The sequence below is a fragment of the Schistocerca cancellata genome, chromosome 5, assembly GCF_023864275.1.
Source record: "Schistocerca cancellata isolate TAMUIC-IGC-003103 chromosome 5, iqSchCanc2.1, whole genome shotgun sequence".
In the NCBI taxonomy this organism is placed as follows: domain Eukaryota; kingdom Metazoa; phylum Arthropoda; class Insecta; order Orthoptera; family Acrididae; genus Schistocerca; species Schistocerca cancellata.
The window spans coordinates 433,679,295-433,702,513 of NC_064630.1; the positions used below are offsets into that span (position 1 = coordinate 433,679,295).

A 23,219-nucleotide genomic window follows, 5' to 3' on the forward strand; every position below is an offset into this window, starting at 1 on the left:
GCTTTAAAATAGCTGGTTGGCCGCAGAGTAATAGCCACACGATTTTTCTGGGCCCATATATTATCGTTCATTAAACGAACCAGTTTTCAGATGACCTAGTGACAAATTGGCAACACAATTATTCTTTTTACAGTCTTTTAATTTACACAAGTGTCAGAGGATCTATGCTGAAACATGGTTGAACAACAAGGATATTGCTGTTCAGTCATGTTTTAACATAGGTCCTTTTTAAAACACTTGTGTAAATTTGCAAAATTATAAAAAATTGTTACCAATTTGTTAGCAGGTCATCTGACTATGGGCAGAGCCCGAAACGCATAATAAATAAAAACATCTTGTGACTATTTTGCTGCGATCAAACAGCTGTTTTAAAGCTATTTTCATCATTGTAACCATAATAGTTGCGCGCCTCTACTACAACTTTCATTCACGTCTATCGTGTTAGCTAAATGCCCACACTGCACATTTAACGGGATGTCGTTACCTCTGTCTGCGAGAGGAAGTGAACTTAATGCGTGCGAAGTGACAAGAGCGCAATGTTAGTTCACGTTACGTCAAAACAACTGAAATGTTAAAATTGTGACTGTAGAATTCAGGACGTTTCAAGGTGGTTTCAGAAGAGTGTGTTTTAAATGGGTGAAGCAGGAATTTTAACATGTAAACTACGAGTAAATGTTTACTTTGGCGCCATTCAAGCTGCTGGATCATGTGGTTGGCGGTGGGAGGCTCCCTAATTCAGCATATTCGCTCGCGCGTTAATTATCCGATGTGCGTCGAGTCGAAATGACGATAACGCAGCAACAAAAGGCCTTTTGTGTTCTCCATTGCAACAGGTGCAATTCAATTAAAAGTGTGCGGCATTACTTTCCTCAACAATCTGATCTCGCACTGCAACACTGGTCTCCGAGATAGCCTGATTTCACGTAACGTGATTTTTATTTGGTAGATGGTTTGTAAAAGACGCTGTCTGTGTGCCTCCCACTCCAATAACTTTTGGTGTACTGTGACGCCGCGTAGCAACAGCGGTGAAAGAATAACATTTGACATGCTCGCAAAAGTGTGGAACGAGTTTGACTATCATCTGCGTATTTCTCCTGCGTTCGGTATCGGGCACACTGAACATTTGCAAAATGTTAATGGAAACATCGATCCTAAATTAACTGTACAAAGTACATCCATGTTGATTGTGTATTCACGCAGAAAATATACCCTGTAAGATTGTATGGGTCTTTTGCCTTAGTCAAAATTTACATAACTATCTTAATTCGTGTAGAAGATGGAGTCTTATGAAACAGGATGAATCTTTTTGGAACAGCGTATATCATGAACAATACTAAACAAGACAACCACATTAATGAAAAAATTACTAGTTACACAAAACCAATTAGAATTATATCCAAGAAAGTTGAAAGGCAGTTCGTGGAGCGACAGAAATTTTAATGCGAAAGAAGGAAGAACGGTGATCAGTTTGTACCGATATTGTCAACTGCATATGAAGCAACAAATTTAAAATAAAGTCATAACACATTTAAACGAGTGCACTTTGGAGCGAAAGTAAAACTTCTTATGCCGTGTCGATAGGTGGGTAGCAGTGAAGATGGGGAAATAATTTTCGACACAATAACAAACAATTGTCCTTCCTAAACGTTATTGCAGTTGAAAACATTCGTTTATTTAGTTTTTTGGTCAGCAATGATAATGCGCAATGCAAAGTGAGGACCTAGCAACCTCACGACCCCCAATAGAACACAGATTTTGGTCACTAGAAGGGAAATGCTTTTAGAAAGATTTAGACGAAAATGTGTGTTCAGTAACGTTGGAAGAAAGATTATAAAGAGCAGCGTAAAGTTACTATCAAATATTTCGGTTGGTGGTACAAAAATTATGAGTTGGCCAAACAAAACGTAAAGAGCATTATTTCTAATTAATAAATGTAATTAACAAATATTAGTCTCCCAAGATGAATTGTCTGATGAACCACCACAGTTTGAAATAGCTTCCCAAACTGAACAAGTCCAGTACAATATCTGTAGTTTCAACAAGAGAAAAGAAAATGGGCTTACTGAAACACGTGGCTTCAATACTTCATGTATAAAACTTTCTGCAGTAACTTGCATTTTAATAAAATCTTCCTAGGAAGTACTAATGAAGCGACGGTCCTAAACAACAACAACAACAAATACATGTAAGGCTGTTAAGGACGGATATTAAACGACTTTTCATTTTTATTTCCGTTGACTTCTTCGAAAGCTGTACGTATTTATAGAGCAATATCACTAACGTTCACCTGTTACAGAAATACGGAACACGTTTCAATCTCATGTGTTACACGTTTTCTAAGAACGAAAAATCCTTTGTATAGCAATCAACACGGAACCGGCAGTCAAACATCTTGTACAAGTCAGTTCGTTCTGTTCATTCACGAGATCCACCGCACTGTAGACAACGGCGCACTAGCCATCAGTGAACAAAATACGACTTCTCCAGTATCGGATTAGATTTGTGACTTGACTCACGACTCCCAGCAGGTAGAACTCTACCTGTTGTTCTTTACAGACTGAAATGGCAATTTCAGAAGTACGACAAAGGAATGTTAGAGGGGCGTTACTGTTTACAGAGTGTGTAAATGATCTAGTGCTTAACTAAAGCTACACTGTTTTCAGTCGATGCTGCTGTAGGGGAAATTTGTTTCGGCAGAAAACGGAGGAAAACCTGCGGGGTACCGAATAGTGATGCACGGACAGCCAACTGCCAGGGGCTGTAAATAAATGCCTCATATTCTGCACAAATAGGCGCGGAGATTTATTAATGTTTGATTACACTAATGGGCAGTAACAACCTAGGATAACCGTGTCTATAATGGTACGCTTATTTAGGCAAATTAATCAGCCGCCCAGAATTGCAACGAGGTAAGACGAATCTGGCGTAGAGCTGAACGCTTGTGGGGCCCGTCGCGGCAGGTCCAGCTAGGAGGCCGCTCCAAGCAAGCCAGGTCCAACGCCGTCAGCAAAGCACCAGAAGTGGGTAAATCCCAACGCTGGGAACCTGGACGACTGTGGCTAGCATGCCCTTTGTGCAGGAGACAATGCTCCAAGAAATGGCAGAGCGTCAGACAATCTGAGAGATGACCGAGTTACAGCTCTTTTGAGATTCCACAATAACTCTTAGTAAATATTAATGCAAATCTGAATAAGTTTGTGAGCTCAGAAAAAGGAGGTGCATCCAATGACAACAATATTTCAGTATTTTTAAAATTACAGAAGCTAATATTTCACAGTGAATACACATTTACAAAAAGAACCTCTAAATTAACAACTTTTAATTGCTTCGTTCGATTTCAACAAACAATATCTTAGATGATAGCATTGCACTGCAGCTATCACCCCTGAAAGCTACCTACCTGTATTTTATTTACTGATTTACGACATCTTTATATCTTTTTCATTATATAAACATTTGTCAGATTATTATATTTTCCGCATATGCGCAGTAAATGAACACAGCATCAATACCTCATATTTTGCTACACTTTTGTTTTTATTTAATGAACAGTTTATCATTTTGATAGTAACTTTATTTAAATGTTGATTGAAAGTGCTAATAAAAAGCTGTGCTAATTTAAAGGTGGTCAACCACATGTGTTAGCTGACAACAGCTGGAAAGATATTATAATGTATTACTTTAGTCCAAGAAGTGGTCAATTTAAATCAAATTATGTCTGTAGAGCTTAAGGGCGATTTATTTTTGGTGTGGATGGCCTTCAGCCAATGGAGAAGCAGACCTGTCTAGAGAAATGTGAGAGATTCAGTCTTATAGGAGATTGTTTCTGGGCGGTGAACGTCTTCTACAATACTCTAACTTTTGAAAGGACTTTCTATTTCGAGGGTTCTGAATGTGCTCCAGTGTAGGACAAAATTTTGCCCTTGATTTATGGAACTGGGAAATAGAGTATGTGGTTCTACTTTTTGTGTATCGTACGTGTTAATTTGAGAATTGTAATACTGAACTTTGAACTGGTGAATATTTCGTGTGCTGTAATAGCGAAATTGGCTTCGTTTTCACTTATCTTTGATGATTATTTAGTCTGGAGAATTTGCTACCGTTCTTTTAATAGTTTCAACGTAACTTTACTGCATTTCATTAGAGCATTTTCTGTCCGTGTATTGTAGGATTAGTCACCGTTTAGATGCGATGTCATTTCTTGAATAAACAATATTCAGCATAATTCTCTGTCGTCTACATCAATTACAGACGCTAGGCTAGAACCCTTTTTGTTATTTATTTATCTTTTATTATATATTTCTGCATAGTTAATTCGCAGTTCTAGCCAATGCATAGTCAGACTGCAGGATCATAGCTGCAGGTTATTATTTGCAGCGAATTAACTGCGGGGCATTAAGGCAGATGAGCGCGGCTCAACCCGGTGACTGCATCGAGTTATTCTTTTTAAACAGAGCCTTGCACAGCCCCAGTACCTAAACTACGAGCAACCGGAGATAAAGACGCACCTGGTTAGCTCTTATGGAGTGATGTTTGAAAGATCAACTACACTTAGCAGCAGTAACTATTAAGTATCGTCGCACGTCGAGAGCGACCTTAGGGTGAAATGACATAAAATTAGTTGTAGGAACAGCAGATGCCACGCTGGGACACTCTGGATCAAGGAACTCGCCCTTGCTTGATATGGCTCCCACAACGCTCTTTCGTCTGATTCTTGAGTATTGCTCGTCAATATAAGACTACCATTTAAGATTAATAAGAGACAGAAAGAGCAGCGCGTTTCGCCACGTTTGGTTACGGAGATAACCATGAAACTTCAGAGGCAGATGCTACAAAACGTCATTAAGTTAGCACATTACTCCCTTCCAGCTTGCGAAATGACGAAAACGAGGAACACCGGAGGAATAGAGCTCATATGGAGGCTTTACAACAGTCGTTCATGGCACGCACCATTCGCTAACGGAAGAACTAAAAAAGGGGAGTGTGTAATGTCAGTGGTACACCTACAGTCACTCACACCAGGTGACTTGAGAAGAAAGGTCGGCAGACCATATGTTAGTGGGTATTTTAACAGCCCACTGGTCGCTTATGAGCGCTGGAGATAGTGTGGAAATGGTACCAGGGGGCCGTATTGCTATACTACTGATAGCTCACGGCAGTGAACTAGTGTGTAAGCGCCAGTCGGTTGCATGGAATGAGCTCAGTAAGATAAATCGACGCAGGGGCACGACAGAATGGCGGAAAGGAGCTACTGTGAATGGATGTACCTGGGGTCACACCGTGAAGAAAGTTGCCCGATTCAATGGCGTACTGACGCAGACTACCCTACAAAAGGTGTAATACTGAACCAATGCTACAAGGCGCAGGTACAGTGGTCGCAAAAAGATCCTAACCAACGGGGAGCAGAGAATACGGTCACACCTTGTCAAACAAAATCGAATTCAAACCCAGTAGGAAATGTCCGCTTTCAGTGAATGCAGGCCAGTCACAACCACTTTCCGATGGACATATGGGGGTCGGATACCTACTAAGAGGCAAGTTCTCACAGCGACACACAAAGTTACACCTCTTCAGTGGGATCAACAATACAAACTTCTCAGCAGCTGAGTGGAGGCGTGTAGTGTACCCTGGGGAGTCTTAATTTGGGCTCTTGCCAAATCAGATGCCAGGGTGAGAGTCATTCGAAGAATCTTAAGGAAATGGCTTACAAGCCATTTTTTCGTCGGATTCTTATTGTTCATCAGCCTGGGACCCTTTACAACTACATCTACATAGATACTCCACAAGCCACCACACGGTGCATGATGTAGTGTACCTTGTAACACTACGAGTCATTTCCTTTCTATTTCCATTCGTAATGGAGCGAGGGAAAAATGTCTTTCTACATGCCTCTGCACCAGCCTTAATTTCTTTTATCTCGACTTCACGGCCCTTGCGCGAAATGGCAGCAGTGGAATCATGCTGCAGTCAGCTGCAAATGACTTTCTAAATTTTCAGCAGTGTTTCGTGGAAGCAACTTTGCCTCTCACCTCCCCCCTCCCCCACCCACAGAGATTCCCATTTGAGTTCACGAAGCATCTCCATAATACTCTCATGTTGATCGAACCTACCGGCAACAAATCTAACAGTATGTCTCTGAATTGCTTCGATGTCTTCCTTTAATCGACCTGGTTGGGGATCCAAATACCTTATCAGTACTGAAGAGTGGTTCGCAGCAGTGATCAAACTCCAGTGGCAGTCGTTACAGGAGAGGTATTGTGTATCACTGAGAGGGTTACTGACGAAATTACGAGAAGAAGAGTTGGGTAACTTAATTCCTCCCACAGACGTCTCACGAAATGGTCATGACCATTAAATCAAATTAGAGATCATGTGGAAGTTTATAGGCAAACTTTCTTCCCTCGCACCGTTCACGAATGGAACAGAGAAGGGGAAAAATGATAGTGGTATGAGAGGTACCCTCTGCCACACGCAGTAAGGTTGCTTGTGGAGTACAGGTGTAGATGTTTAAGGGGGCAATCAAACGAAAACCGAACAGCCGCCACTATGGGAAATAATCACTATATGCATTAAGACATTTACCCCACTGGGAGACGAGATGATCAGTTCATGTTTCATAGAATGCGTTCGGCTGCTGACAGATCCGCAAGAAGACCCACTCTTGCACTTCCTCGACTGACTGAAACCGAGGTCCTTGCATGTCTCTTCAGATCGCCCAAGATGTGAAACACCCATGATGACATTACTTTTGAATACATTGTGGGAGTAAACAGTGATCAAAGTGTTACAAATATTTACTATCAAAAACAGAAGGAGGTCCTTACTCATTGGGCTGAAGATGACCACAGTAGTGATCGAAACCGGTCACCGTAATAAATAAATTGTGATCAAGACTGTTTTTTGATAGTAAATACCCATGATGACGGTTCTGGGCCATACAGAGGTGGTTGCAGTGTTTCGAACTATATCATTCTTCCGGCAGTGTGATTCCGTCCAACAGCATTCCAAAAGCCTGAGGGAGAGTGGTACAACTACCAATGTAACATCCCACAACATCTCCGCCAAATAAATTCAAAGCTGTTCACACAAATTCCGGTAAGGTCATGATAACCACCTCCTTCCACTGCATGGGCCCTCTGCTCATCGAGTTCCTCAAGTGTGGAAGTACAATCGATGCACAGCGCTATGAAGAAACCTGTGACGTGCCATGAAATAAATTTGGTGTATAACTTTATACCCAACAGTAAGGAGAGGCCGGCTACAGAGTGATGCAGCAACTATCGTTGTAGGAAGACTGGACAGGAGTAGAACTCATTAGCAAACAAGATAACACAACAAACAGAAGATTTACTTTTATTTCTCCAAACGATGAAACTTATTATAAATGATGCCGCAAGAAATGGAGTTCAGCTCTCTGTGCAACAAGAAAGAGGCTCACTGCACTACATCATGAACGATGGTGTCAGAATAGCGACTAGGGTGTGTTTGGATAGCTTCATGTAGCAAGAGGCTCCAAGCGCGTGTGTGCTGAGTGGTTGCCTTCATCCATCCTGTATCATGGTGGCAGAGGCCGATCGTAGTCCAGAGCCACTGGAGGCATGGCTCAGTGGGTGTGCACCATTGGTTAGGTCTGAAACCACACGACTGCTGGCGGTATCTGATTGAAACGCATAATTCCATTGCCAAACTAAAGACACCTGTGGGCTGGTATCGATAAATGATACCACAGTAAAATACCCAGGAATGCTGTCGGATGGAATCATCTGGTTTAACAATAACGACCGTCCCACACTGCTAATCGGATGAAGGCTACGCTTCACCGATTTGGTTGGAAGACACTGCAAAAGTCTCTGTACAGCCTGGGTTTTTCACCATGTGGTTTTCACATCATTGACGATCTGATGAAAGCGGAGTTTAGCCTGCAGTGTATCGAAGGTGTAACCCATGCCAGAGCTGTTTCGTGGTCGTTTTCGTACCTTTACTATGACTCATTTAGGTTTTCAACGTAGCTGGTGTATGGAAGAATAATGAGAGGCATACCTGGAGCTGGGCGAAGACTGACCCGTCGACGACGAGCATGCGCCCGTAGGGCAGCAGAATGATGGTGGGCGTGGCGACCATCCCCTGGTCGACGCTGAGCGCGAGGTCCGAGGGCGAGGCGGCCTCGAGGTCTGCGCGGCAGCCGCAGCAGGCACAGCAGGCGGCGGCGCAGCGGCGGCGGCAGAAGGCGCGGCAGCAGGGCGCGCCCCAGCAGCAGTAGGCCACGATGAAGCACAGCACGGCCACCATGACGAGCAGCGCGGCCAGGCCCTGGCTCTGCTGGCTGGGCACCGCGGCGCTGGCGCCCGCCCCCGCCGCGCTGTGACTGCTGGCGCCGCCCGCGCTCGTCGCCGCTGCCGCCGCTGCAGCTGCCGCCACGCCAGACCCGCTCCCGGCGCTCATCTTGCCCGCTGCAACACCGACCACCATCTCAGGATCTGCATCACGTCGCTAGACAGCAGCAATACGACGTAATTTAAAAACTAAACTTATAATTCATACAACTCTCCGTTTTACTGGTTGAAACAGTGTTATTCGTAAAGAAGACCCAATACAAATAATTTTTATTTCACGATCACCTAACATCGACTGGAGGAGTGACGTTTCTGTGGACAGGAGGGTTCCGTGGTGTTATGCAGATACAAAAACTGTGACGGAGGATTTTCTTCCACATTAATTTTTTCTTACTGATCATTTTGACCACCATGGATCTGGCATTTTCACAATGTTGGCAGGAAAATTTGCTCTTCCAGAAGCTACAGGAACTGCAGCAGGAGTATATGCAGGAGATACTCAAAATGAATGGGAAATTTATCTGTTCTCGTGTCGCACTAGTGGTGGACCAAGTGCCTGCAGGAAAGCCTTCTGCCCTGTCACCACTGGTTTCGACGAATATACAGAAAAATAGGAGAATAAGCTGTCCACTTGTTTATAACACTGTCATGTAAGGCGTATCATTGATCCAAATGGTATGGCCACCTTGTTATTGACCAGCGGTGTAGGCTTGATTGAAATCATTTAACATTTTAAGACCTCTACCGAGCTCAGGAAATTTAACTGAGAAGCTCCATTAGTTGCTCAGTTACCCTTGACATGAAACGTATGTTGTGGTGACATAGTGCAGTTTTATCAGCACCACAAGCGCCTCAAGCAGTTGACTGTGGCCTCTATTCCTGACCTGCTAGGTCTCTCTCACAAGTATGTGAGTGTTCACTACGCGCTACAGTTATTTGGACTCACTATCTAGGGACGGGTTCATCCAATTAGCATCATACCCTGACGACCCAAATAGGGCATTGCCCTTGTCCGACCCTTCCTTAGCCGAAGTTCCTCAGATTGCTGAGTCACTATCTTACAGCAGTGGCAGGGGACGTGCTTCTCAACAACTGGCAGGTGGCAAAATTAGATTTGTGCAGTAAATAGCTCTCAGTGTACCGAGAGGTGAGCCAGGAGACCTTGTCTTCCACTGAGCCGCGCGATGACGCCATTTACGACTCGAGTACGGTGATGCCACGGCGCTGCACAGTGCCGTAGACACTGGCGAGCAGATTGATGCCGTATTCCTGGACTTCAGGAAAGCATTTGATACGGTTCCGCACTTACGTTTAGTGAAAAAAAAACGAGCTTACGGAATATCGGACCAGGTTTGTGATTGGATTCAGGATTTCCTAGAAGAAAGAACACAACATGTCATTCTTAACGGTTCAAAATCTGCAGATGTAGAGGTAATTTCGGGAGTACCGCAAGGAAGCGTGATAGGACCTTTATTGTTTACAATATACATAAATGACTTAGTTGACAACATCGGTAGCTCCGTGAGGCTATTTGCAGATGACACGGTTGTCTACAAGAAAGTAGCAACATCAGAAGACTCGTACGTACTCCAGGAAGACCTGCAGAGGATTAATGCATGGTGCGACAGCTGGCAGCTTTCCCTAAACGTAGATAAATGTAATATAATGCGCATACATAGGGGCAGAAATCCATTCCAGTACGATTATGCCATAGGTGGTAAATCATTGGAAGCGGTAACGACCGTAAAATACTTAGGAGTTACTATCCGGAGCGATCTGAAGTGGAATGATCACATAAAACAAATAGTGGGAAAAGCAGGCGCCAGGTTGAGATTCATAGGAAGAATTCTAAGAAAATGTGACTCATCGACGAAAGAAGTAGCTTACAAAACGCTTGTTCGTCCGATTCTTGAGTATTGCTCATCAGTATGGGACCCTTACCAGGTTGGATTAATAGAAGAGATAGACATGATCCAGCGAAAAGCAGCGCGATTCGTCATGGGGACATTTAGTCAGCGCGAGAGCGTTACGGAGATGCTGAACAAGCTCCAGTGGCGGACACTTCAAGAAAGGCGTTACGCAATACGGAGAGGTTTATTATCGAAATTACGAGAGAGCACATTCCGGGAAGAGATGGGCAACATATTACTACCGCCCACATATATCTCGCGTAATGATCACAACGAAAAGATCCGAGAAATTAGAGCAAATACGGAGACTTACAAGCAGTCGTTCTTCCCACGCACAATTCGTGAATGGAACAGGGAAGGGGGGATCAGATAGTGATACAATAAGTACCCTCCGCCACACACCGTAAGGTGGCTCGCGGAGTATAGATGTAGATGTAGATGTATTATCCCTATTCACGACCTTTTCGGGCTATCAGTGTTATTCTCCTACCGCAACTGTTTCTCTTCAATGGGAAGTCTGTGGTTCTGCTCTGATTGTCATTCGGTGAATATTAAATAGGACTGCCTGTACATAGATGCCCGGTGTGGGTTATCCCAAAAAGTATGTAATTTGTCATCAGTTTATGACAGTTGGCGATCGTCTGAGGCCCTAGAGTTTTCCCTGGGCTCTGAGGCTTTCTCTAACACCCCAAAATACAGAGAAGGTGAGACGGAGGGCCAGACAGCTGCTGCTAGACCGTTAATGGCCACTAAAAATAGAGACACTCAATACAGAACCCTGTGGGACTCCCTTCTCCTGGATATGCATGGAGCTATGGGAGTCACCAACTTGGACACTGAAAGTACGGAGCGACAGGAAGTTATGGATAAAAATCGGGAGTGGTCCCTGGAGACCCCACTCATACAATGTGGCAAGGATATGATGTTGCCAAGTCGTGTGGTATGCTTTACGTAAGTCAAAAAAGACGGCAATCAGGTGTTGCCGTCTGGAAAAGGCTGTTCGAATGGCAGACTCAATGGACACAAGATTATCAGTGGTAGAGCGACCCTTGCGGAAGCCGCCCTGACAGAGCCAGCAAGCCACGTACTCTAGGACCCAACCCAACCGCCGACATACCATACATTCCAGCAGCTTACAAAGAACGTTGATGAAGATGGGCCGATAGCTATCCACATCAAGCGGATTTTTAACGGGTCTGAGCATCGGAATGGTGGTGCTCTCCTGCCGTTGCGATGGAAAGACGCCATCGCACCAGATCCGGTTGAAGATGACAGATGTCGCTTGTTGTCAGATGAGAGATGTTTAATCATCTGACTGTGAATGCGACCAGGCCCAGAAGCTGTATCGGGGCAATGTGCAAGGGCACTGAGGAGCTCCCACTCTGTAAATGGGGCGTTATAGGATTCACTGCAGCGTGTAGTGAAAGAGGGATGTTCCCTTCCAGCAGCCATTTGAGGGTGCGAAATGCTGGGGGGTAATTCCCCGACGCATAGGCTCGAGCAAAGTGCTCGGCAATCGCGTTTGCGTCAGTACATAACTCGCCATTTATGGTAACACCGGACACAGCTGTTGGGGCCTGGTACCCGAAAAGACGTTTGATCTTTGCCCAGACTTGTGAAGGTGACGTGTGGCACCCAATGGTGGAGACATATCTCTCCCAACACTCCTCCTTCCGTTGTTTGATAAGGTGGCGAACACGGGCACGGAGCCGTTAAAAGCCTATGAGGTGCCCCAGGGAAGGGTGCCGCGTCTGCCGCTGTAGAGCTCGCCGACGCTTCTTAATTGCTTCAGCGGCTTCCGGCGACCACCAAGGGACTGGCTTACGCCTCTGGCACCCTAAAGAGAGGGATCGCGTTTTCTGCCGCAGAAACAATTGTGCTAGTCACCTGCTCAACCATCACATGTGTGGGGGAGATTCAGCGGTGACAGCAGAGGTGAAAGTCCCCCTGTCCGCCTTGTTCAAAGCCATCTCAGCAAGCGTCCGTGTGCCTGGCGCTGGGGCAGTGACAGGAAGATGGGGAAGTGGTCACTACCACACAGGTTGTCATGTGCTCTCCACTGGATAGATGGGAGAAGTCCTGGGCTGCAAATTGATAAAATAGTGGCCGAGTAATTACCATGAGCTACACTGAAATGAGTGGCGGCCCCAGTATTTAAGAGGCAGAGGTCGAATTGCGACAGTAAAGTTTCGACATCTCTGCCTCCGCCAGTAAGCACGGTGTCACCCCACAAGGGGTTGTGAGCATTAAAATTTCCCAAAAGTAGGAAAGGTTTAGGTAGTTGATCAATCAGTGCAGCTAATACATTCAGGGGTACTGCACCATCTGGAGGAAGATATACATTGCAGACAGCTACACTCCTGGAAATTGAAATAAGAACACCGTGAATTCATTGTCCCAGGAAGGGGAAACTTTATTGACACATTCCTGGGGTCAGATACATCACATGATCACACTGACAGAACCACAGGCACATAGACACAGGCAACAGAGCATGCACAATGTCGGCACTAGTACAGTGTATATCCACCTTTCGCAGCAATGCAGGCTGCTATTCTCCCATGGAGACGATCGTAGAGTTGCTGGATGTAGTCCTGTGGAACGGCTTGCCATGCCATTTCCACCTGGCGCCTCAGTTGGACCAGCGTTCGTGCTGGACGTGCAGACCGCGTGAGACGACGCTTCATCCAGTCCCAAACATGCTCAATGGGGGACAGATCCGGAGATCTTGCTGGCCAGGGTAGTTGACTTACACCTTCTAGAGCACGTTGGGTGGCACGGGATACATGCGGACGTGCATTGTCCTGTTGGAACAGCAAGTTCCCTTGCCGGTCTAGGAATGGTAGAACGATGGGTTCGATGACGGTTTGGATGTACCGTGCACTATTCAGTGTCCCCTCGACGATCACCAATGGTGTACGGCCGGTGTAGGAGATCGCTCCCCACACCATGATGCCGGGTGTTGGCCCTGTGTGCCTCGGTCGTATGCAGTCCTGATTGTGGCGCTCACCTGCACGGCGCCAAACACGCATACGACCATCATTGGCACCAAGGCAGAAGCGACTCTCATCGCTGAAGACGACGTCTCCATTCGTCCCTCCATTCACGCCTGTCGCGACACCACTGGAGGCGGGCTGCACGATGTTGGGGCGTGAGCGGAAGACGGCCCAACGGTGTGCGGGACCGTAGCCCAGCTTCATGGAGACGGTTGCGAATGGTCCTCGCCGATACCCCAGGAGCAACAGTGTCCCTAATTTGCTGGGAATTGGCGGTGCGGTCCCCTACGGCACTGCGTAGGATCCTACGATCTTGGCGTGCATCCGTGCGTCGCTGCGGTCCGGTCCCAGGTCGACGGGCACGTGCACCTTCCGCCGACCACTGGCGACAACATCGATGTACTGTGGAGACCTCATGCCCCACGTGTTGAGCAATTCGGCGGTACGTCCACCCGGCCTCCCGCATGCCCACTATACGCCCTCGCTCAAAGTCCGTCAACTGCACATACGGTTCACGTCCACGCTGTCGCGGCATGCTACCAGTGTTAAAGACTGCGATGGAGCTCCGTATGGCACGGCAAACTGGTTGACACTGACGGCGGCGGTGCACAAATGCTGCGCAGCTAGCGCCATTCGACGGCCAACACCGCGGTTCCTGGTGTGTCCGCTGTGCCGTGCGTGTGATCATTGCTTGTACAGCCCTCTCGCAGTGTCCGGAGCAAGTATGGTGGGTCTGACACACCGGTGTCAATGTGTTCTTTTTTCCATTTCCAGGAGTGTATTTCCTGCGTCGTCATTCTGACAGCCACAGCTTCAAGAGGTGTTTGAAGGGGCACATGTTCACGACAGACCAAGTTTAGGACATAAACGCAAACTCCACTTGACACTCGATTATAGTCGCTACGGTTCCTGTAATATCTCTTATAGCCGTGGAGGGCAGGGGTCCGCATTGCTTGGAGCCAGGTTTCCTGGAGCGCAATGCAGATAGCAGGTGTAAAGCATAACAGTTGCCTTAGCTCAGCCAGGCGGTGGAAAAAACCGCCTCAATTCCAATTTAGGATGACGTTGTGAGACTGGGAAGGCATGGAACATTCAACGAGGCAGTTTACACCGCAGAGTCACCTGCTGCCACCGATTTATTGCCTGAGCAGTCTATATCCATTGTGTCTGAGGGTCTGGCGAAATCTAGGCCCTCAGCAGACGCCAGAATCTCAACCCCATCCTCAGCTGCAGAGCTTGTATGTAGCGGTGGTGTGTGTGCCTTCATCTTAGGCGTTTTATTTTTGGAATTCTCTCGCTGCTCCTTGGGTTTCCCTGGCTGGGAGGACTTCACTGGCTCAGTCTCCAGGACTGAGGATGAGCGTGAAGCCCTACGATACCAGCTGCGTTTGGGCTCTTCAGCCACTGGCGGGTGTCATGTTTCCCACTAGAAGAAACCTGGAAAGGGAGTGACCCAAGGGACCCCTTCCTAGCGAGAGAAGCCGAAGAAGACTTACGCTTCTCCGGCTTAGAAGTGGGGACGGACGTTCCCGATGGCTGGGGGGTTGTTGCTCCCGAAGTAGGTGGTGCAGGAGCAACAGGGAGGGAAATGCTCACCATCACTGGTTCATGTCAGTTAATGCGTGCAGTCTGAAGGACGGTTAGCATGGGCACCAGCCACAGGACCTCCTGGATTCGTTACATCACACATTACTTTCTCTGCAATGTCGTGGGCTGCCGCTTTTTCCTGTGGGGCTCCCGCTGGGACCCAGTTTTTGGCCTGCAGCAGGGGTGGCTGCCAGGTGTCGTGGTGGGCATGAAAGGTTGGCATTTGTTTGTCGCAGATGTCGGTACGGAGCAGCTGACCCGTCATTGATATAGTTTCCTTGCTTGACCCTTTGTACCTGCGACGCTGCCATCTCCACACTAGCTTTCTGGCGGAACTAGCTGAGTCGTCATTGCCAGTTTTGGTGGTAGGTGCATGCTGGGAAATCTCGCGCTATCTCCAGTTTTGCAACGGTGGTCGAGGCAGAAAGAAGGCCATTTTTGGCCCTACGTGGCCTTCTCGGGAAGGGAGTGATTTAGTATCAAGCCAGCGGATATATATACACAGAGCTGGCGTGGGTCTCACTGCAAAGTAGTGCTTGAAAGCTATCACGAACGGCCCACATCACCTGTCATATGAACAGAACTGCTGACCCAGATATTTCTTTGTTGGTGGCTGTAGGTTGGACCAGTCAGTTCTTTTACTGAGATTGAATAACGTGGACTCTGCTTTAGCATCGCACCAGGCTCTTGGTTTTGTGACGTCGAGTTTTCCTTTTACAGTGTCCAGCGCCCTGACTCCCGGGTCGAGCACCCACAATCAGCCAGATTAGTGACGTTTGTGGCGAATGCATAGTTTTGCAGCGTTGTCACGCCTGTGCGGATACAAATCCTAGTTAAGACAGTTGAGAAGAAACTATTACATTCGGCTAATTTCTTTAGCAACTCTGTTACTTATCATAAAAGGGTTTATCTGGGCCAAGTTATTTTAAACGCACATTTCCACTCCGCTAGTCACGGATTGGCTGTCGTTTTATGGCTGTAGCTCCAAAACGGTGGGTTTCCGACTGATGGTTACTTGAAAAATTTTGTTGCATTCGACGTGCCTTACCATGCTCTCCATCTTTATCAGGTAGGTATTCATGCCTCCTGTGACATCTCTCGGAGCGTTTAAAGTGATGTTTCGAAAACTTATGCAATTCTTCGTTGCTCTTAACTACGTTGAGCCACTTGAGACTTAGTTATCCCCCACAATGAGTTATCACGCGTGGTAAGGTTCGGGCTTCGTTGTAGCCGCATCAATGGAGCTAGATATGTCGCCCAATTCAGCGCCCTTTAAACTGTTCAACAAGGAACTCACGCACCTGAATTACAAAGTGTATCCTGCTCTAATCATTCATGATCCACGATTCCTTTATCTTCGAGCTGAGGATTAACCACGTTGACAACATGTCCTGTCGACACAAGAATTTGCATTTACATAACCATACAAAAAGACGACCCGCAGGGCGTCTTAGTGACGTCTTGGCCCACATCTTAACGTGGACAGGTTCTCTTTCCAAACCTTGCACATAATGAAGTTTTTCTTAAATCAGAAACCCAGGTCCCTCCTGCGTGAACTGCGATATCTCTCACATTCCTCAGAAAATAACACTCTTGAGCGAGACACTTCGTTTGGAAATTGTGCCAACGAAGTACGGCATGTTGAAACTGCTGTTCCTTGTCGTCGCCAGGTAAATTATTCACTAACATTGGTCTAAATCCTTCCGTTTTCAAATCTTAAATTATTGAGGTCATACAGTGTTGGCAGCGGTACTTCAAGCTCAACAGCTTTGTTGTGGATGTGTTTCATTAGAGACTGCTTAGTTGACTGAGCAGTTGCGGTATACGTTTCGTGTTTTTTTACGTCCACTATGCGGCCTCTCTTTGACGCTGTCTGGAAGAAAAGTAAGTTTCTCCCAATGTAGCAGGGTTGCTTCACGAAGTGTGACCTTATCGAAACGATCTGTAAAAGCAGTCAGTATCTCTGTCATTGCTCTGTCTGAGGACGTTCGTCTGACCCCTGTTTATTTCCCCCAATTGTACAAAATCAGCAGGGGTATGGCGAACTTCTCGGACAAACTGTCTATTCAGAAGGAAACTGTTTTGAAATTTCCACGCACAGGTTATAAATATTCAATTTACGCCCCTCCTACTGCATGGCTAATGTCTAAGCTGTAGCAGGACTCGTCCCACAGGTGAAAAATCTGTGAAGTGTGGCGTTGAGTTATACCATTTCCCAGGTTTTTCCAGGAACGTAAACTGTCTTTCGTAAAGCCTCTCAAGGAAAAAAAATGACATTGCGTCAGATCACGTGATGTCCTCTGATACGTGCGGTCGGCCTGTGCGTTCTTTTGCAGAGATATCCAGTTTGATGAAATTGCTTCAAGTAAGGGTTTATGCTTTTCCTAGTCGGTGGTTCAATGCCGAATTCGAGCCGAAACACTCTCTGCACTGAACTTAACTCCTTACTTATTAATCAAGAACGCAGAAAACTATGCTGCATAGTAGCCATCTTCCAACCAACACGAACTGGCTGTTTGCTGGTGCGAAGACTAGTTGTCATTGACAATTATCAGCAATCTTGCAGTGATAATGAGAACTTTAGATCCTTTTCTTCCTTAACACTGTTTAACTTACACGTATCAAATTTATATTTCATTAAATAAAAATGTATCAAAATAGATCAAATATTTTCAATAACCTTGTATGTAACAGAATGCGAATATAGGTCTTTGCTGTGGTTAAAGGAATGCACCATTCACATGCTGACTTCCAGAAATGCCATAGTACTTTTTTCAGTATAAAATGCGCAATACTATAATACGGAACTTTACCACTGAGGCCGGACATTCAAATCACTAAGTATGTGAATGACATAAGGGATTCGAGGACTCTTATATTTGGTAGGCTTGAAGAGAGCAAATTATTGATGCAAATAATGTGAGCTATGATGAGGTCTAGCTATCCAAAAGTAGAATGTTTCATGCATCTGGTACCAACGGTAGCAGACCTTATAAGCTGTGGGCAAATAAATCCATGGATGTGAAGGAGCTATGTGGCAGTTTCATCAGGCAAAACGAAATATTTGGTATAGACGTGAATCGTGACTTGCTTAGGTCATACAGTAGGGTCATATTCGACAAAACACTATCTTCTCTGAAATTACATGCCAACTAGTTCTGTAGATGAAGAGATCGAAGAAATGTATGACGAGATAAAAGAAATTACGCAGATAGCTACGGGAGATGAAAATTTAATAGTGATGAGGGACTAGAATTAGACGACAGAAAAAGGTAGACAAGGAAAAACAGTAGGTGATTGTGAACTGCGGAAAAGGAATGAAAGAGGAAGCCGCCTGGTAGAATTTTTCACAGAGCACAATTTAATCATCGCTAACACCTGGTTTAACAATCGTGAAAGAAGCGTCTATACGTGGAAGAGGCCTGGAGACACGGGAAGGTTTCAGGTTTATTAAGTAATGCTAAGATAGATTTAGTGACCAGATTTTAAACTGTAAGACATATGCAGGGGCAGATGAGGATACAGCACACAATTTGTTATTAACTGCAGATAAAAACTGGAGAAATCGCAGAGAGATAGGAAATTTAGGAGATGTGGCCTGGATAAACTTAAACAACTAGAGATTGTTGATGGTCTCTGAGGGATGAAACGACTGACAAGAACAGCGGAAAGGACAAATATGTAAAAAGATGCCTAGCTGAAATCGTTGGGTAAGCCAAGAGATACTGACTTTAATTGAGGAAAGGAGAAAATATAAAAACGTAGTAAATTAAGCAGGTGAAAAATGAGAAAGCAAGGGCAAAATGGCTAAGCAGGAATGGCCAGAAGAGAAATGCAAAGATTTACATGCGTATATCACGAGGGGAAGGATAGCTACAGCCTACAGGGAAATTAAAGAGGACTTTGGAGAAAAGAGAACCACCCGTGTGAATATCAACTCAGATGGAAAACCAGTCGTAAGCAAAGAAGGGAAAGCAGAAAGTTGGAAGGAGTATATAGAGCGTCTATAGAAAGGAGAAGTACTTGAGGGCAATATTATGAAAATGGACGAGCACGTAAAGAAAGATGAGAAGGGAGATATGATACTGCGTGAAGAATTTGACTAAGCACTGAAAGTCGAAACAAGGCTCCGAGAGTAGACAACATTTTCGTTAGAGCTATTGATAGCCTTGGGAGAACCAGCCATGACAAAACACTTCCATCTGGTAAGCAAGTCGTATGAAACTCGACGAAATACCCTCAGAATTCAAAAAGAATATAATAATTCCAATGCCAAAGAAAGCGGGTGCTGACAGGTGTCAATTTACCGCACTATTAGTTTAATAATTCATGGTAGCAAAGTACTAACACGAATGCTTTAACGATGAATGGAAAAAACGGTAGAAACTGACCTCGGGGAAGATCAGTTTGGATTCCAGAGAATTGTAGGGACACGCGAGGCAATGCTGACTCTACGACTTCTCGAAGGAGATGGGTTAAGGAAAGCCAAATCTACATTTATAGCATTTGTAAACAGAGAGAAAGCTTTGACAATGTTCACTGGAACACTCTTTGAAATTCTGAGGGTAGACGGGGTACAATACTGGGAATGAAAGGCTATTTACAACTTGTACAGAAACCAGACGGCAGTTATAAGAGTTGAGAGGGCATGAAAGGGAAGCAGTGGTTGAGAAGGGAGTGAGACAAGGTTGTAGCCTATCCCCAATGTTATTAATCTGTACACTGAACAGACACTAAAGGAAACTAAAGGAAACCAAAGAAAAATTTGAAGTACAAATTAAAGTCCAGGGAGAAGAAATAAAAACTTTAATGTTTGCCGAAGACACGGATTCTTTCAGAGACAGCAAAGGAATCGGAAGAGCAATTGAGCGGAGCGGACAATCTAAGGTTTAATAGAAGATGAATATCAACAGCAGCAAAATAAGGGTAATGGAATGTAGTCGAATTAAATCAGGCACTTCTGAGGGAATTAGATTAGGAAACGAGACAGTGAAGGTGGCAGAGGAGTTTTGCTATTTGGGCAGGAAAATAACTGATGGCCGAAATATGGAGGATATAAAATGTGGAATGGCAATGAGAAGAAAAAGGTTTCTGAAGACAAGAACGTTGTTAACATCGAACACAGAGTTAAGTACGAGGCAGTCTACATCTACATCTATACTCCGCGAGCCACCTTACGGTGTGTGGCGGAGGGTACTTATTGTATCACTATCTGATCCCCCCTTCCCTGTTCCATTCACGAATTGTGCGTGGGAAGAACGACTGCTTGTAAGTCTCCGTATTTGCTCTAATTTCTCGGATCTTTTCGTTGTGATCATTACGCGAGATATATGTGGGCGGTAGTAATATGTTGCCCATCTCTTCCCGGAATGTGCTCTCTCGTAATTTCGATAATAAACCTCTCCGTATTGCGTAACGCCTTTCTTGAAGTGTCCGCCACTGGAGCTTGTTCAGCATCTCCGTAACGCTCTCGCGCTGACTAAATGTCCCCATGACGAATCGCGCTGCTTTTCGCTGGATCATGTCTATCTCTTCTATTAATCCAACCTGGTAAGGGTCCCATACTGATGAGCAATACTCAAGAATCGGACGAACAAGCGTTTTGTAAGCTACTTCTTTCGTCGATGAGTCACATTTTCTTAGAATTCTTCCTATGAATCTCAACCTGGCGCCTGCTTTTCCCACTATTTGTTTTATGTGATCATTCCACTTCAGATCGCTCCGGATAGTAACTCCTAAGTATTTTACGGTCGTTACCGCTTCCAATGATTTACCACCTATGGCATAATCGTACTGGAATGGATTTCTGCCCCTATGTATGCGCATTATATTACATTTATCTACGTTTAGGGAAAGCTGCCAGCTGTCGCACCATGCATTAATCCTCTGCAGGTCTTCCTGGAGTACGTACGAGTCTTCTGATGTTGCTACTTTCTTGTAGACAACCGTGTCATCTGCAAATAGCCTCACGGAGCTACCGATGTTGTCAACTAAGTCATTTATGTATATTGTAAACAATAAAGGTCCTATCACGCTTCTTTGCGGTACTCCCGAAATTACCTCTACATCTGCAGATTTTGAACCGTTTAGAATGACATGTTGTGTTCTTTCTTCTAGGAAATCCTGAATCCAATCACAAACCTGGTCCGATATTCCGTAAGCTCGTATTTTTTTCACTAAACGTAAGTGCGGAACCGTATCAAATGCCTTCCTGAAGTCCAGGAATACGGCATCAATCTGCTCGCCAGTGTCTACGGCACTGTGAATTTCTTGGGCAAATAGGGCGAGCTGAGTTTCACATGATCTCTGTTTGCGGAATCCATGTTGGTTATGATGAAGGAGATTTGTATTATCTAAGAACGTCATAATACGAGAACACAAAACATGTTCCATTATTCTACAACAGATTGACGTAAGCGAAATAGGCCTATAATTATTCGCATCTGATTTATGACCCTTCTTGAAAATGGGAACGACCTGCGCTTTCTTCCAGTCGCTAGGTACTTTACGTTCTTCCAGCGATCTACGATAAATTGCTGATAGAAAGGGGGCAAGTTCTTTAGCATAATCACTGTAGAATCTTAAGGGTATCTCGTCTGGTCCGGATGCTTTTCCGCTACTAAGTGATAGCAGTTGTTTTTCAATTCCGATATCGTTTATTTCAATATTTTCCATTTTGGCGTCCGTGCGACGGCTGAAGTCAGGGACCGTGTTACGATTTTCCGCAGTGAAACAGTTTCGGAACACTGAATTCAGTATTTCTGCCTTTCTTCGGTCGTCCTCTGTTTCGGTGCCATCGTGGTCAACGAGTGACTGAATAGGGGATTTAGATCCGCTTACCGATTTTACATATGACCAAAACTTTTTAGGGTTCTTGTTTAGATTGTTTGCCAATGTTTTATGTTCGAATTCGTTGAATGCTTCTCTCATTGCTCTCTTTACGCTCTTTTTCGCTTCGTTCAGCTTTTCCTTATCAGCTATGATTCGACTACTCTTAAACCTATGATGAAGCTTTCTTTGTTTCCGTAGTACCTTTCGTACATGATTGTTATACCACGGTGGATCTTTCCCCTCGCTTTGGACCTTAGTCGGTACGAACTTATCTAAGGCGTACTGGACGATGTTTCTGAATTTTTTCCATTTTTGTTCCACATCCTCTTCCTCAGAAATGAACGTTTGATGGTGGTCACTCAGATATTCTGCGATTTGTGCCCTATCACTCTTGTTAAGCAAATATATTTTCCTTCCTTTCTTGGCATTTCTTATTACACTTGTAGTCATTGATGCAACCACTGACTTATGATCACTGATACCCTCTTCTACATTCACGGAGTCGAAAAGTTCCGGTCTATTTGTTGCTATGAGGTCTAAAACGTTAGCTTCACGAGTTGGTTCTCTAACTATCTGCTCGAAGTAATTCTAGGACAAGGCAGTCAGGATAATGTCACATGAGTCTCTGTCCCTGGCTCCAGTTCTGATTGTGTGACTGTCCCATTCTATACCTGGTAGATTGAAGTCTCCCCCTATTACAATAGTATGATCACGAAACTTCTTCACGACGTTCTGCAGGTTCTCTCTGAGGCGCTCAACTACTACGGTTGCTGATGCAGGTGGTCTATAGAAGCATCCGACTATCATATCTGACCCACCTTTGATACTTAGCTTAACCCAGATTATTTCACATTCGCATTCGCTAATAACTTCACTGGATATTATTGAATTCTTTACTGCTATAAATACTCCTCCACCATTGGCGTTTATCCTATCCTTGCGGTATATATTCCATTCTGTGTCTAGGATTTCGTTACTGTTCACTTCCGGTTTTAACCAGCTTTCCGTTCCTAATACTATATGCGCACTATTTCCTTCAATAAGAGATACTAATTCAGGAACCTTGCCCTGGATACTCCTGCAGTTTACCAATATTACGTTAACTTTTCCTGTTTTTGGTCTCTGAGGACGGACGTTCTTTATCAACGATGATAATGTCCTCTCTGGTAAGCCGTCAGGTATTTTATCGTTTCGCCCAAGGGGGGGTCCCTCTAACCTAAAAAACCCCCGTGTGCACGCCACACGTACTCTGCTACCCTAGTAGCTGCTTCCGGTGTGTAGTGCACGCCTGACCTGTCTAGGGGGGCCCTACAGTTCTCCACCCAATAACGGAGGTCGATGAATTTGCAACCATTATAGTCGCAGAGTCGTCTGAGCCTCTGGTTTAGACCCTCCACACGGCTCCAAACCAGAGGACCGCGATCGACTCTGGGCACTATGCTGCAGATATTAAGCTCAGCTTGCACTCCGCGTGCGATGCTGGTTGTCTTCACCAAATCAGCCAGCCGCCGGAAGGAACCAAGGATGGCCTCAGAACCCAAGCGGCAGGCGTCATTCGTTCC

General features: G+C 45.2%; 1 protein-coding gene across 2 annotated transcripts in view; it reads right to left on the minus strand.

The window, feature by feature from the left end:
• The window catches only part of LOC126187563 (uncharacterized), a 396,377-nt gene that overhangs the window by 17,162 nt on the left and 355,996 nt on the right, over positions 1–23,219 (minus strand). For both annotated transcript variants that reach the window (XM_049928718.1, XM_049928719.1), the window contains exon 3: positions 8,041–8,450. In XM_049928718.1, the coding sequence (XP_049784675.1) occupies positions 8,041–8,450 (410 nt within the window). The remainder of the gene's footprint in view (positions 1–8,040; positions 8,451–23,219) is intronic.